Genomic DNA, 17,839 nt, shown 5'->3' on the forward strand with positions numbered 1-17,839 from the left:
CAGTATATATTTTATGTATCACTTTTTTTAAGTTGAGATATAACTGACATATAACTAATAAAATTGAATTATTGTTTAGGGGTACAACATAATGATCTGATGTGAACATATATTGTAAAATGATTACCGCCAATAAATTTAAAAACCATCATTACCACACACAGCTACAAATTTTTCCAGTTTTCCTGAGAAATAATTGATATATCACTGTATAAGTTTAAAGCATACAGCATCATGAGCATCATGATTTGATTTATATTACGAAATGATTACTGCAACAGGTTCCACTAACATCCATTATCTCATAAAGATGCAATAAGGAAAGAAAAAAAGAAAAAACTCTAACAAGTTTCTTATATACCATACAGCATGTTAACTATAGTCATCATGTTGTACATTATATCCCTGGTAGTTATTTATCTTATAACTGGAATTTTGTGCTTTTTGACCATCTTCTTCCAATTACTCCTCCCTCACAATTTTATGTACCATTCTGAAGAGTAACTGTCAACTGTAAAATATAAAAAATAATGTACATTCATAATATGGTTCATAATTATTTTAAAACAGATCAATAGTCTTCTTAAAAAGAACTCATTTCAAAAATATTCTGTGCCCCTTCTCAGAGAACACTAAAGCTTTCTGTGCAAAACAGACTTCTTATTAGAAGTTAGAGGAGGAGTTTGGAATGACTTTGAACATTAAGAATAATGTACTGGAGGGATAAAACTATGATGAATTACTTAATGGCTATTCCTTCAAGTTTAAAACACCAGTGTTCACTGTTACCAGCACTTCATCCTTTAACATCTTACCAGATCATAAGAACAATATTTATTCACTCATTCATTCAAAAAGGTTAAATCACTGTAGAAAACTAGAAAGGTTCAGGAATAGCACAGAATGCAGAAATGCTTCAGGCTGAACACAGGAGGACTGATTAAAAATCTGTTTAAGATGGTAACAAATCATTAGAGCCTCTTTCTTGTCTCTGGCACTTATTCAATCGACATGTTAACTGACTACCTAATATGTAACAGAGCCTCCATTAAGATGTTAGGGAAAATAATAATAATGATAGCACATCTATCCATCCAACCATTCAAGAAGAGTACACTTAACTTGTACCACATACTGTTTAAAGCACTTTCTCTACATAAACTTATTTACTCCTCCCCAAATCTACACAAGGTAAGTATTATTTTCTCTTCTATAGATGGGCAAACAGAAGATTAATTAAATTGACCAAGGTCATGCAGTCAGTGAGAGATGGAGTGGAGCTAGGGCTTGAATCCACACTCTTAACCACTATCCTATACTGTCCCTTTTATACCTATAACCAAATAGTCAAGTCTCTGCTCTCACGGTACTCACATAAAAGAGAACAGAAAGAAAAGAGCACATAAAGACACGGAAACAGAAGAAACTAAAGGAAAATCCAAAAATGATAATATACTCAAATAAGAAAAAATGATGTGTGAAGGAGAATAGGGAGGGAACAAAAGAGATCTTAGAAATAGAAAACAAAACTGAATAAGACTGAATATAAGGTTGAAGAAATTTCTAAATTAAAATAGAACAAAACAAGAAAAAAGTGGAAAGTAGGAAAATAATAAAAAAAATTAAGGGGCTTATTAGTCCAAGAGGTCCAATATCTGTAAGTAGAAGCATTCTAGAGAGACTAGCAACACAGGGGAGCAAAATATCAAAGCAGTGACCTGAGAAAAGACTCAGAAATGGTAAAACAAATTTCTGAATGGAATGAATGAGAAAGGACTCATATCAAGGCCCATCAGAACACAGGGTTAGAGAGAAGATTCTACTAGCTTGCAGGAAGCAAAAACATGCCACATACAAAGGCTCATATACCAGAAACGTATTCTATCAATCAAGCGTGAAAGCAGAGTAAAGGCAATACAGGCTTGCAACGTTGTCAGCCATCTATTTCCCATGCACTCTTTTCACACAAACTTTTTTCCATAAAGACTGGCTTCATAAAAATGGAAACATAAAGGTTAAGGGCTGGAAGAGGCATGGAACTGAGTAATCATAACAGAGGGGAGATTGAAAGAGAATGTTCGGGATCATAGATTCCAGAGCAATGGCAGCATAGCTCCCCTAAAGGGCCACGAGTCCCCTGAACAAAGATGGAGGGCTTTCACCACAGCTGTCCCGCAGAAAAAATAAACTGGTAAGATTATCTAATGTGTTCAAACATACTGGGAAAAGAAATAGCCTTCTATCAGAGAGTTTGGGATGAGTTAATAATAAACATAAAGACAATAAAGCCAATGTGGAAGGAAAAAAATTATTAATTCTAATGAAAATTTAAAAAGCAGCCAGGAAAAGAAGTATCATAATACATGACTCAGTTATGCTGCATAGTATTTACAAAGTCATAAAATTATAAAGTCATAATTGATTGAACCCCAAATTATGATATATCTATGTTAGAAGATTGAGAAGGGATTGTTTGGGGGAGGAGGGGGATGTAGGACAGAGTGTTAAATCCTCATTTTCTTTAATAAAAAAATCAATCCCTTTCACATCTGACTTCAAAAAGTCAGCTGGATTCTCATAACTGCTATCACTTTTATTCACAGTATGTTGTTTTGATTGAAGTATGTTGAAAACGAGAAATCAAGTCTTGTACAATATATGTAGCTGCAGGGGAAGTTCTCCCAAATGTCAATATATTTCATTATACAGTGTATTTTTAAAAAGATCCATTAATATGACAATGAGATCATCACAAAAATCTTTGGGAAGCTGTCAAGTCCATGGTGGCAGTTTACCAAAATTCTCATTCTCACTAAAAAAGGTTGATAAAATCAAATCTTACCATTTGCAACAAACACTGGAAGCTGTATTCCTTGAAGTGTCAGACTCACTTCACACATTTTGAGAAAATGTCTGGTGAACATGCAAGTCTGAGTAACCGCAGTTTGGTGCCACTGCCTTGGCTTCTCCTAAGGCGCCAGCAGTTTTACCCACCATTGCTTCTGCAGTAAAGTGCCAAGTCAACAAAATGAAAAAGCTACATACTATCTTACTTTTAATATGAAAATAGTTTTTACCTCACAGACACTGTAGAAGGTTCATGTTTTGAGAAACATGGAAAGAGAAAAAAGTTGCAGACATTTTACCTGTTTCTTCTGTTCAGTGGGAGACAAGCATTTGGCACCAACTTTCTGAGCTTCCTCAAAAAGGTTATCAACAAAATATTCACAATTTGTTTGTTGATTATCATTAAGAGGTTGGTTATCAGATCCTGTTTCACAAACCCTACACAAAGAAGAAAAATAAGCACTATTAACTGCTAATTCTCTAAAAATTTACATAAATTATTCTAGTTCAGAAATCCTGAGCTGAGATTCTACCTCCATGTCCACAGTTTAGACCCTCTATTTAGATCCTCTTCTAAGTTATGTGAGCTTGGGAAGTCATTACCTTTACAGTCCAGAGCATGGTTTTCTCAACTTCAGTCTGTTGATATTTGGGGACGAATAATTTGGTGTGGGGCTGTCCTGTGCATTATATATGTGCTACAGCATCTGTGGACTTCACCCATTAGATGCCAGCAGGCTAGCAGACCTCCTCAGCAGTGTTGTAATGACGAAAAACATCTCGAGACATCACCAGATGTCCTCTGTGGGACAAAATCTCACTAGGATGAAAACTAGGGTAAAAAATGTGTTCTTTTGTAAAGGGCTCAAAATGACTTTAAAAGGGGTTACTATCTATTTTCTGGTAACAGAAAGCATTTCTGAAACTAAAGATGATAATGCATCAGTATTAACTGTCTTAATCAGTTTTGCTCCTTTGCACACTTCAGAAGAGATTTCCCACAGATTTTCATTTGCAGTGGTTTAATACTCTGGTAAATTCTTTATTTAAAAAAAAAAACTGAGGTATAATTGATATACATTAGTTTCAGATGTACAGCATGATTCAGTATTTGCATATATTGTGAATGATTGACATAGTTAAGTCCAGTTAACATCAATCATCATATGTAACTACAAAATTTCTTTGTGAGTGATGAGAACTTTTGAGATTTACTCTCCTATCAACTTTCAAATATACAATCCAGTATTAACTATAGTTGCCGTACTGTGTATTTTATTGCTATGACTTATTTTATGACTATTTGTTTATATCTTTTGACTACCTTCACCCATTTTGCCCACTTCCATTTACAGGATTTTATTTTTTATTTGTATTTCATCATATAAGAAATATTACCTACGATTTTGTTTGACAGAAAAGATGGCTTGTGGTTCAGATGATCTTTTCTGGTCACATAGAAAAATTCATAAATACACTAAAAAATTACTTCCCAGATTCTATATTAATCAACACTTCTATAGCTCTTACACTGTGCCAAGAATCATATAGTAGATAAGTCATAGAGAGGTTATCTGAGGTTACACAGCTAGTAAGTGGCAGAAAGGGAATTCCATCCTGTTAATCTTTGAAGTTTATGCTAACCATGATATGTTGTAAAGCCTCTCTTAATTTTTATTGAGCATTTATTAATGCATGATAGGAACTATCTAAATACTTTATGGGTGTTAACTCATTCAACCCTCACAAAGACCTAAAAGTTCTGTACTGTTTTTATCTCCATATAATACATAAAGAAAAAGCTTAAGCTATTTGCCCAAGATCACAAACCTATTGGGAGGAAGAGCTGGAAGTTGAACCTAGAGTTTGTGCTCTATATCACTTTGCTAGACTGTCTCTCAAAATAGCCATTACTATATTGTTATTAAAATGCTATATGCAGGAGAATGTTTTAATTTAGGTATATACTTTTTACTCTTCTAGGTAATTCTCTCAATCTCTACTTTTAAGACACTCCATATTATCACAAAGTATTAATTATAATTACACTTTTTCCAGAGCAATGACAACTTCTTACAGAAAAGTAGATACATTAGAAACAGCTGTATGCCTACAAATTTTATAACTTAAATGAAATGGAACAATTCCTTGAAAGGCACGATCCACCAAAACTCACACAAGGAGAAAGAGATACTACAAATAGGCATACTACATCTATTAAAGACACTGAATCAGTGATTAATAATCTTCCAAAACATGAAGCACCAGGCATGGATGATTTCAATGGTGAATTCCACCAAATGTTTAAGGAAGAAATGTTATCAATCCTCTACAATCTCTTCCAGAAAATAAAAGAAGGGGACACTTCCAACTCATTCTGTGAGGTCAGCATTACCCTAATACTAAAATGAGACAAAGACATAACAAGAAGGTAAAACTACAATCTCTCTCATGAACATAGATGTAAATTTTCCCCTAAGGTCAGAACAAGACAAAAATGTCCCTTCTCACCACTCCTCTTTAATGCCATACTGGAAACTAGCTAAACCAGTAAGACAAGAAAAGGAAATAAAACTATGAAGATCAGGAAGGAAGAAAAAAAGTGTTTGTTTGCAGATAAATGACTATCTATGTAAAAACCCAAAGAATCAACAACCAACAAAAACTCTTGGGACTAATAAGCAATTACAGCAAGATTGCAGGATACAGGACTAATATACAAAAGCCAAGTGTTTTTTATACCAACAAGCAATAACTGGTATATGGAAATAAGAACACAACGCTATACACATTAGCACTATTTGTCAAACTCCACAGACCTGTACTCACAAAAAGAGTGGACCCAAATATAAACTATAGTTAATAATGTACCAATATTGGTTCCCAGTTGTAAAAAATCCACCACACTAATACAAGATGTTTATTAAGTAGTAGAGAAAATTGTGTGGTGTGTGGAGGGGATGGGGATGGAGGATGAGGATGTAGAAACTATATTTTCTGCCCAATTTTTCCTTAAGCCTAAAACTACTCTTAAAAATAAAATGTATCAGGTAGTAACCACACTAGAGGGGGTGAAGATTTAATAATACAGGTAGGTAACTGTTGAACCACTGTGTTGTATAATTGAAACCAACATAAGATTGTATACCAACAATACTTTAAATAAAAATAAAATAAAATCTATTAGTAGTAATTTAAAAAGAGCATGAAAGACATTCTTGGATAGACAGGAAAAGTGCACCATATTTATTATTTCTTTACATTTCAGGGAACCCCTTTATATTTTACCATATCAAGCTATTATATAGCAAAATCCCCTGAGCATACTGGGTGAGGACTTGCCTTAGTATTAAATACATCCAGGTAATTTTATTATTTCATATTTGTTGTCCTACTCTGTCATTTTCCTTGTCACTATCATTTTAGGATGAAACATCAATACTCCTCTTCATAACCTGGAAACCCAGATTACCAAAGTTGTATGGCTCAGTAGCCTTGAAGTCTCAGGAGTTCCTCTAATAAAAGGTACATAAGCTTCAGAAAGAGACTTTGAAACATCTATACTGGCTACAGAACAGCCTCTTTTGCTCACTCCTTCACTACTGTGTTCGCGACAGTTAGCTGCTGTCCACACACGTGAAAGATTTGCGACTGTGTATACTTTGGTAGGACATATGGTAAATATGGATTTTAAACAACTATAGTCTTTGAACAAATAATACACTTAGGAAATCAGTTTTCTTTTCATTTTTTTACTGGACTACTGCTTCTAACAAACTCTTATTTTATTTATGTAGACACCTTACTAGTTTAACTATTAAGCTATTTAAAATTGAATTATAGTTGATAATTATTTAATTAAATTTAAAGTACTCATACAGGGCTACAACATGGATGAAGCCTTGAAAACATTATGCTAAGTGAAAGAAGCTAGTTATAAAAGACCACATGGCATATGATTCGATTTATATTAAGTGCCCAGAATAGGCAAATCTACAAACAGAAAGTATACTATGGTTGTCAGGGGTAGGACAATGGGGTATGACTGCTAATGGGAATGGGAAACCTCTTTGTGGTGATCAAATTGTTCTAAAATTGAGTGTGGTGATGGCTGCACAACTCTGTAAATGTACTAAATAAAAACCAATGAACTGTACATTTCAAATAGATGAATTGTGTGGTATGTGAATTATGTTTTAATAAAGTCACTGAAAAAAGTTCTAAGTTAATTTTAATCTTTCAAATTGTTCGTTCAATTTATTTCTACAGAGAAAGAGAGTTAACATAGCAGGCCTGCTATCTTTTCAAAGGCCTGCTTACTTTCCTTGTGAGAGCCTAGAATTATATGTGACTAGTCCCCAGGAAAAACCCTAGACTCATTTTCAGTGAACTTCCTTGGGAGAAAATATAAGTTATGACATATGCTGTCATAACTTATTACTGGAGGAATTAAGTGCATTTCAGGCGATTCCACCAGGCAACAACTCTTGGAAGCTTGTGCCGATTTCTCCTGGACTTTGGTCCATATGCTTTTTCCGTTTTCTCATTTTGCTTTGTATCCTTTCATTGTAATAAATTATACTCATTAGCATGACTATATGCTGAAGCCTGAGAATCTTTTAGTTGGTATCAAATATTTACATAAAATAATGAATACTCTAGTGAAAAAATAAATACTTGTTTGGTATAGATGAGTTTACAAGGCATTTGTAAGTATGAAATAAGTAATTGTCTCTTTCCTTAAACGGACTGTGAGTGAAACAAATTTACCTCCTTAAATATTTAAAACAAAAAGCATAAGACAAAAAAAAGATTTCATCTCGGATTAGTGAAAATAAAGAATTTGTATGGATAAGAACCTTAGACTCTGCAGCTACCATTTATTGAGTGCCTGTTATGTGCTAATATTACATGAAGTGGTTTTTTTATCAGCTATCTAATTCTCACAAACACCTTTCAGGCACTCATGCATATCCCCATTTTATAGAACAGATACGGAAGCACAAGCAATCTAAGTTGCTAAAGGGACAAAGAGATAGCATAAGATAGAGATGGGATTCAAACCTAGGTTTATCTGATTCCAATCCCTTTTATTTCTACTAGGATACCAAGGTAGTAAACACAAAAGGTTAATGAAAGTAAACAGTTGCTTGAGTTTTTCACTTGAATTAACAGAATATGAGATAGAGAGAAATTTAACACTTTATAAATCAAGATTTAGTAACGACTAAAATTCTTTTAATGTAGCTATGGTAAAAACATTATTTTAAAATATATTACTATTAGGTATTTAACTGAAGTAATCATAATGAAAACAAATTGTATCAGTCATTGAAATGCTGTAAATAGAGAAAGATACTAACAAATGCATTAATAACAAAGAAAATTCAGTTTAATTTACTTACCATTCTTCTTCTATGCTTTCAAGATTATCTACTTCTTTCATTCTCTTTTGCCTTACTGAAAAAGTAAAAAGAAACAAAAGCTAAAGCTCTGAATTTATTGAGTAAGTTCGTTCCTATCTATGCATTAATATTATTTAACACATTAGTATATAGCCCTAAAGTTGCAGCACTAAAAAGGCCTTAAGTATTAGTGACCAAACTCAAAGATATCATTTTCATCTACAAAGCACAACAATAATAAAAAATAAATTTGGATTCTGATAATTTTCTGGTAAAATAACAACTTACTAAAAATTAAGATAAACTATAAGGTACCCTTTGATTTATCAGCAAACAATAGTGAATGGAACATTCCACTCCATCTCCAGTAAGCAACAAAAATCAAATCAATATAAGCACACTGAGAAGATGTGTTTACACGCTATAGAAAGCCACTTTTTGACCCTGATTTTCTGTATTTCTGGGAGTTTCAAAGAACAAAACAAGCTATATACAGAAAATTTGTCCACCACACCTGTTATTTGTTAGGGAAAACTGGTAATACACTAACTGCCCAGTAATCATGGCATAACTACTTAATGGGATAATATGTATCCCTTATAGATAATTATGAAGCAATTTATGTAGGTAAATGGAAAAAAGATAACATATAAGTAAAAATATAGGAAACAAAAATCATTCATATGGTAGGAATGCAATTGAATGCATAAGAGAACATGGACAGTGAGGAGCAAAAATGAAGTTTTATGCTGGATGGTGGTGGGGGTAATAGAATTACAGGTTTTTCTCTTTCCCGAACTTTCTGCAATACTGTTTTACATTTACAACAAAAATATTGTAAGAAAAAAGCAAACAAGCCAATGTTCAAAACAGTCCAAGCCATCTGTAAGCAACAAACACCCAGATCTTGGTTTCAAAATAAAATAAAAAAAAAAAGAAAAGGAAAAGGAACCATGGCTCCCTAGGGAAAGGCTGATTCCAGGGCTAGAGCAGGAAAAGAAAACATCCTGGAGCATCTTCTTGCTTCACAAAGTAAAAAGGTGTTCAAAGATTGATAAAATCAAAAGGACACTGAAGTCTTCTGAAGCGGTTCCCACTAGACAATCTGGGAAATGGAATATCAAAATAAATGACACTAATGAACTATAATTCATTGAATTAAACAAAAACCCATGAGTTCATACTGCTAGATTTAAAAGAAAAATCAGAAAAAAACACTTTTAAATGAACTCAATATTCATATGGAGTCACTGTAACCAACACAAATTCCAAATATACCCAAGATCTAAAAATCTAAAGAAACTTCAGAACTGATGCCATTAAATAGATCCAAGCTCCCCACAGAAACACTGAAATACAAGCAGAAACTTTTAGAACCAACATAGAACTCTGGAAAGTAGCCTAAGGTTTACAGCAATCTATCAAATGTTGAATTAAGAAAAAAGCAACTTAAAAATAGCAAGCAAAACAAACCAATTAAAAAATGGGCAAAGAACTTGAACAGACATTTCTCCAGAGAAGACATAAAGTGACTAATAAGCACATGAAAAATATGCTTAACATCATTCAAAATGTTTTAGTAGGTAGGTAGCCAGAAATGAGCATGGTGGGGCTGGGGACTTTGGCTGGTATTTACATTTGGTAAGGCACTTGTTTAGATTTTCAGCATTCCTGGAAACTATTCTGTGGGATATAGGAAATGAGGGTATAGATAGCAGATCTGCCAAAACTGACTGTTTCCAATATGGAGAAGTTGACCCTGGCTTTACCTCAAAGTACATTATAGGCTTATTAGTATACTAAAAATCATGCCTCTTGGGGCCAGGATAGTTCTGTAGAAACCATCTAAAGACAAAAAAAGGGTGTCACCCTATTTTCCCAGAAAGCTCCTCCCTATTCCAAGAAAACCCCACCTATCTAGATGAATATTCCACCCCCTGCTTATACTCCAGCTATAAGACCACCCAACCTGTACCCCAGGGGTACTGTTCATCTCTAAACAATGCCTGTACTTCCTCCTGGAGTGTGTACTTTGTTTTACTAAACTACTGGGTTGCTCACCTGGATGCCTGCACTCCTTCCTTGAGTGTGTACATTTCTTTATTAATATTAGTCTTTGCATGATAATTCTTTCTTAATCAGAGTCAAGAACCCTCTCCCAGGATACCGTCTCACCTAGTGCATAGGGAGATCTCTCTAGACTGGACTGCCTGATAACAAGAATGATACCACTTTATGTACCTTAGGATGACCATTACTTAGTGAAACACAAACGAACAAGTATTGGCAAGGATGTGGAGAAATTAGAACTCTGACACACTGCTATAGGTAATGTAAAATGGTGCAGCCTCTGTGGAAGTTTGGTGGCTGAGGCAATATTAATAATAGCCAAGAGGTGACAACAGTCCAAATGTCCATCAACAGATGAATGTGTAAACAAAATGTGTGTACAAAATGGAAAATTTTACTGTCATAAAAAATGAGGGAAGTTTTGCTACAAGCTACAACATGGATGAACCTTGAAAATATATGTTAAGTGAAATAAGCCACACACAAAAACGTACAAACATTGTATGATTCTACTTATATGAAATCTAAGACACATTCACAGAGAAAGTAGAATATAAGTTACCAGGGACTGGGAAAAGAGAGGATGAGGAGTTACTGCTTAATGGACACAGAATTTCTATTTGGGAGGAAAAAGTCTTGGAAATGGATAGAGGTATGGTTTCACAATACTGTGAATATAAGTAATGTCACTGAACTGTACACTTAAAAATGATAAAATGGCAAATTTGTTATATATATTTTACCACAATAAAAAAACTTAAAAATGCAAACTCTTTATTAAAGAAACATAGGTAGATTTCTCTATAACCTGGAAGAGAGGACACTTTTCCTACAACTCCCAGCACCAACCCCAACCCTGATCCCCTTTTACCTAAACGTTTTCTCTTAGTAATTTTCCATCCACTTGTCCACTTTCCATTCTGCTCCTTTAGCTATAAATCCACACTTGTCCAAGTTATGCTCAGAATTGAAACCAGTTCCACAATGAGGTCTTTTCCCCATTCCAATAGTTCCTAAAGATAATCTGTTTTTACCACTTTAACTATTGTCCAGCTGTTTTTTCTTTTACACATGTATCCAGAAATTTCACATCTAAAAATCTATCCCAGTAACACTTTAGTAAAAATATAGAAAGGTGAATGACCAAGATTATTCATTACAGTATTTTTACAGCATTCACTGTAATAGCAAAGACTGCAAAAAACCTAATGTCCATCAATCAGGGACTTGTTGAACAAACTACAATAAATTCATACAGTGGGATACAACAGTAAAAACTAATTTTTATGGCTACAGTGATCAATACAATAAACTATAAAAAAGCAAGATGGAGAAAAATATGCAAAATATATTATTGTTTAAGAAAGAGGTGGACATGAATATATAAACTTGTTTGTATTAGAAAAAATAAACCAAAAAATTAAAAAATGTTTACCCTATAAGCTGAGAGAGAGAGGATAGGACGGAAGGGGCAAGGATAGAGGATGGATTTCCCTGAATATGTTTTTTAGTCAACTTTGGAATCATCTAAGTATTGTACACACGTACAAATTTTTTAAAAAACAACAAAGTTACATTTTTAAAAAAGTAATCCCTAAAAACTGAAAGTGAAAATAAAACAAATTAACTGAATCACTATCAAGTTAAGGCAAAGAGGGATTATTTCAATTAACTTTAAAACAGAGTAATTTCATTGTGTATCCCAGTGAGGTAAACTGTAAAAGGAAAAACACAGCTCCCAGTAATCATATTATTAGTAACAATTTATTAGTATTGTTTTTATGAAACTATGGCATAAAGACAAAGCAGCGGGTTTCAACGAAGACGTAACTGTGCCCCTCAGAGTGCAACTGGCAATGGCTGGAGGCATTTCTGTTGCTGTCACAACTTGGGGGGATTGCTACTGCTAATGTAGTAGAAGAGATCAAGGATGGTGCTAACCAGGAGAGCCACCACAAGAATTATTTTGCCCCAAATGTCAATAGTGCTGAAGTTGAGAAAACTTGAGATAAAGCAAAGTAATTATAATCTGTTGCTACAAACCAAGCTTTTTTTTTCAGAATAAGAATAAGAAATATAAAAATCAAAGAAGCCAAGTAAAAATCCTATAATCCTGAGTTACAAATTGGAAATATCATAATGAACTCATGTTGCATTTTTCTCTTGAGAAAATATAGACTAGCTCTGTCCACTGAAACACTGAGCACACCTAGTGCCCAGATTTGTGGTCTCCAAATACTACTTCCTCCTAAAAGGAATCAAAGTTTCTTGGAGAAGTGGCTGACTCCAAGTCTGGAGTAGGAAATGGAAATTTTGTGCCTTGGACTGACCTTGAATTAGTGTCAAAAGGATTCAGCAGTCAATTTAAAGAAGCTACTACTGGACAGTTACAGGACTGAAAACAATTATATGAACTGAAGAGCATCAAATGTAAATTCATAGCTCACCTACTGGTCATTTCCCCAGAATATTAGTGTACCAATTCATTATTTTGAAAACTGGCAAAAAGAGACAGAATCAAGTATTCATTCTGTCTTTCCTATATGAACTTAGTAGCCAAAGACTTAGTGAAAGAAGTTCATTTGTAAATGAATTCAGCTAAATGAGGATTATAGAACTGAATATCCCCAATGTGCAACCCCTAATGCAAATAGATCTAGGCAATGGTATCACAGGCTGCTAATTTCTCTGACACATTCACTCACACATACACACAAACACATGCTTCAATGTGAAAAATTCTAGGAGAAATGATCCATTTTCTTCAACATATACATTACCAGGAAGAAAAAGTGGAAATACCTTTCTTAAATATTTAAGAGATATATCAACTAATTACAATAGCCAGGAAAGAATCAGGAACATTTGAATACTGTATATGTGGGGTAGTAGTTAATTTTAATGGTGTGACAATGAGACCGTATCTCTAAGTTTCTTAAGTATGTGCTTGCTTTAGATCCATACTGAAATATCTAGCTGAAATAACCATAACTGGAATTTGCTTCAAAATAATTAAATGAACGTAGGGCGTAGAGGGAATATAACTGAAACGAAAGTGGCCAGGCTGTTACTTGAAAATTATTGAAGCTGGATAAGGAGTATACATGGGAGTTTATTATTCTCCACATTTTTTGTATATGTTTGAAATTTTTCATAATAAAAATTGGGATACAAAACTATCTTAAAAGATAAATACATAGAGTCCTTAAATACCACTTCATTAGCTTCTTAAAAGGCAGCAATTTGGCTCTATCAGAAAACTACTCAATAATCTAAGAATGGCAGTAATTCCAAAGATCTGGATCCTCAGTGAAAAATAATGTGCCTCTTATTTCCCAAATTTTAAATTGGAAGCAGTAAAAAGTACTTTGAACTCATATTTAAAGTAATGAATTTGAGCAGGTCTATTATGTCTAGGATAAAGATAAACTTAAAACTAAAAGAGCTTCCATAAGACATTTGGTTGACTCATGGCTTGAAAGCAATGTGGGCAGAGAGAGAAATGTTAGTAATATGTGGATGTGCTATGTAAAATCAAACACAGACAATAATTATTAACTGCCTGTTGTTCAATTAAAGTTATTAGCTGTCAAAATTCAAGTTTGGAAGAATCAGGTCTGTTCTATCTAACCTGGAATGTCTACTTATTTAACTAAGAAAAACAACCAAACTGATTACAGAAGAGAGAGAAAAAAATGACCTTAACGCTTTAAAATTAAACAAGCTTTAAAAAATACTACATTGCAATGCTTTAACAACCTATACAAATTAATTTTAATTCATGACTTTTAAAAGTCCCTCCCAAAGCAGATTACTTCTTATGTATGCTTAAGACAATATAGTCAAGAAAATGTCATTACTAGGTCATGACAGATTGTTTGTGATAACCAAGACCCCAGAGACTACAGATTCAAAACTAAAAACACTTTTCCCCAAAATAATACACAACCAAGCTAGACATTTCCACAAAGCATTAAAAATATTTCAACTCTCAGACTATATCAAAAAAGACTGTTTTTTAAATCCTCCCTGGTATGTATACAAAAACAAATACCTGTATTTAAAAAATGTAAGTTTTTTTACCATTTGACCCAGGAATTCCACTCCTAGGAATTTACCCTAAGAACGCAGCAATCAAGTTTGAGAAAGACAGATGCACCCCTATGTTTATCGCAGCACTATTTACAATAGCCAAGAATTGGAAGCAACCTAAATGTCCATCGGTAGATGAATGGATAAAGAAGATGTGGTACATATACACAATGGAATACTACTCAGCCATAAGAAGTGGAAAAATCCAACCATTTGCAGCAACATGGATGGAGCTGGAGGGTATTATGCTCAGTGAAACAAGCCAAGCGGAGAAAGAGAAATACCAAATGATTTCACTCATCTGTGGAGTATAAGAACAAAGGAAAAACTGAAGGAACAAAACAGCAGTGGAATCAGAGAACCCAAGAATGGACTAACAGGTACCAAAGGGAAAGGGACTGGGGAGGATGGGTGGGTAAGGAGGGATAAGCGGGGGGAAGAAGAAAGGGGGTATTAAGATTAGCATGCATGGAGGGGAGGAAGAAAGGCGAGGGCTGTACAACACAGAGAAGACAAGTAGTGATTCTACAACATTTTGCTATGCTGATGGACAGTGACTGTAAAGGGGCTTATAGGGGGGACCTGGTATAGGGGAGAGCCTAGTAAACATAATATTCTTCATGTAAGTGTAGATTAATGATAAAAAAAAAAAAAGAAAGAAATGGGGGATTACTCCCTGATAGGATAAAACCAACTGTAAATCAACGATTAATGCATGCTTTAAATATCCTTAATTTTGATCACTTAAAGGGTGTCAGATGATCGGCTATGGAGGTACATTTTTCTGATAATATTCCTTTCTCTTAAAAAAAAAAAAAAAAAAGCAGTTCCTGTGTGGTGACCTCCAATGAGTTCTACACAATGGTATAAAGGGCATATCAAAGTGTGGGCAAAGGGTCTGTTTGTGTTTAACAGAGGATCAAAGCCTAATTTGGCTACCCAGAAAATGAACTAAGATACAATATGAAGAACTTCCAACATCAGCACTCTCTGGAAGAGTCGTACCAGATGATCATCAGAAAACCTCAACAAAGATCCAGGTGCTGCTACAGCTATAGCTGCATTCATCACACTGGTTCCTGGACTTGCCATTGGAATGAAGAAGGAGATATCTAAGCTGGCCTTTGCATACAGTAAAACAACAAATTTGACTGGATCTATACTGTTGGAACTCAACCAAGAATTAGGAGAAGTGCAAGTTGTAGCGCTCCAAAATCTTACAACTACAGACTATCTACTGTTAAAAGAACATATGGGATGTGAACAGTTCCCAGGAATGGGTTGTTTTAATTTGTCTGATTTCTCTCAGACTGTTCAAGTACAGTTGGACAATATCCATCATATTATAGATACATTTTCACAAATGCCTAGGATGCCTAACTGGTTTTCTAGGTTTCACTGGAGATGGCTGGTAATTACAGATCTGCTTTGGTTATGTAACTGTATTCCTAGTATGTTAATGTGTGTGTGCAATTTAATTAGTAGTTTTAAACCTATACATGCTTAAGTTACTCTACAAGAAGATATGTCAAAGAAATAATCAATCTTCCTATGTTTTCTTCCGTCTGCTACTTCTATAGCTTTTCTTCTTCCTTCCTAACTACAACCCTTAAATAGAATTCGTGCCTCATATCGAATTTACCGAGTATCATAATTCCTCCAAGTGGTAAAGATTCCTCAAGACAAATGCTTGGCATAGAAGCCACAGGGCATAAATCTGCAAAGAAGTAAAAAGCTAACCTTTTCAAACAATATGGCTTCTCTCTCACTTATCAACTTTACATTTCCCTGTATGGCCCCGGAAGATGACTGGTTAGCCAGAGACGGGTAAGATTCCTCAAGGGAGGAACAACCTAAGACAGGCACAGTTGCAGGGGGGCCATCACAGGTGAGAAACTGGGGATCAACAGAGGTGAGGCTTAGAACCTCACCCCCCATTTTGAGAGAAATCTTCTGCATCCGTGGATGTTTTATTGCCCTTGTCTAGCTTGGATTAACACATAGGCTACAGGCACACACCTGATCATCTACATTTGCTCTCTTACAACACTAAACTATGTTTTCTACCTTTATCTTGCATCTACCTACCACTTCAGCATTTTATTAAAAAAAAAAAAATAATAATAATAATAAAGGGAGAAATGTGGGATCCACATATAAATCAAGTATAAAAATCAAACAAATATTCATATTTGACCTGATTGTTTATAGTTCATAATGCGTGATCAAAACCGAAAGTTTCTGTGATGACTGCCCTTGCACTGTTCACCATGTAAGAACTTATTCACTATGTAAGAATTCGTTCACTATGTAAGAACTTGTTCATTATGCTTCAGAAGATTGGAGACTGATGAGAATTAGGCTTGGGGGGTGGATTAATGATTGTGCATTGAGCATTGACCCCCCCCTATACAGAATTTTATTGTTGTTAACAACCATTTGATCAATAAATATGAGAGATGCCCTCTCAAAAAAAAAAAAAAATAAGTTTTAAGCATACTTAAATAGAAGGCAGAGCTGTTCATTAATAGCCACTGAAAATCCATCAGACCCATCCCAAAGTTATGAGGATCAGAAAATGGGCATTAAAAGTGGTCTACTGCTCCCACTTAGAAGTCTCCAAAGCAAAAAAAAGTCTTCAAAGTATCTGAAGGTGAATGTAAATTTGGGTGACTGAAGATCCAGTGGCAGCCTTTCACCGATAAAATCAAAGAGTTTGAAGGATCTTAGTTCTTGACTTGCACTCCAGTTTCCTGCTGCTAATGGAGCTGGGCCCACAACCACAGGCAATTCAGACGGAGCACTAATTCCCACTCAGCCTCTATTTTGCTAGGAATTAAAGTCGGACAGTGAAGTCTGAATTGGAAAATACCATACCACTGAAAATTGTTTTAAATACCACTATTGTCTTCATTATGAGTTATATATAAACTAATGGGAAATTTATTTCTTAGCCTTTTCATGAGAAAATTATGAGCAATTCTGAAAGGCAAGGGGAAACTGGAAGGAAGGAAAAAGGAGGCGATGTGATGTAGCAGAGGAGCACCGAAGTAAGGTGGAGAAAAGCACCTACAAAAGCATCCCCAACTGTAACTCAAGACTACCTTTTAGTTAGAGGGTAACATAGGAGCCATGAAAAGCCACACCATCCAAGAGGATGAAACCCAACAATGAAGACAAATTGTATGTTTCTATTGTCTCAAGGTGGGATTTTGGATTTTTGAAGACTTCTTAATCCTTTCTTAGTGGTCTTCAAATAAATCCTTAAGACTTAAGAATGAAAACAGACCATTATTTCCCTCACAGAATCTTAGTCAATGTTTATTGAATGTAAGGCACTGGATTAGATATTATTTATAAAGTAACAAATCAGGTAAGTGGAAAGGTATTTTCTATAATATCAAAAATTAATAACACCTCAAATG

General features: G+C 34.5%; 1 protein-coding gene across 4 annotated transcripts in view; it reads right to left on the reverse strand.

Moving 5' to 3' along the window:
- Nucleotides 1–17,839, reverse strand: part of UBXN2A (UBX domain protein 2A) — a 36,619-nt gene that overhangs the window by 13,307 nt on the left and 5,473 nt on the right. For all 4 annotated transcript variants that reach the window (XM_037005567.2, XM_037005566.2, XM_073215959.1 and 1 more), the window contains 2 exons: nucleotides 8,253–8,307; nucleotides 3,147–3,285 (listed from right to left, as the gene is read on the reverse strand). In XM_037005567.2, the coding sequence (XP_036861462.1) occupies nucleotides 3,147–3,285; nucleotides 8,253–8,293 (180 nt within the window). In that variant the 5' untranslated portion in view covers nucleotides 8,294–8,307. The remainder of the gene's footprint in view (nucleotides 1–3,146; nucleotides 3,286–8,252; nucleotides 8,308–17,839) is intronic.

The sequence above is a fragment of the Manis javanica genome, chromosome 1 (assembly GCF_040802235.1).
Source record: "Manis javanica isolate MJ-LG chromosome 1, MJ_LKY, whole genome shotgun sequence".
Classification (NCBI taxonomy): Eukaryota; Metazoa; Chordata; class Mammalia; order Pholidota; family Manidae; genus Manis; species Manis javanica.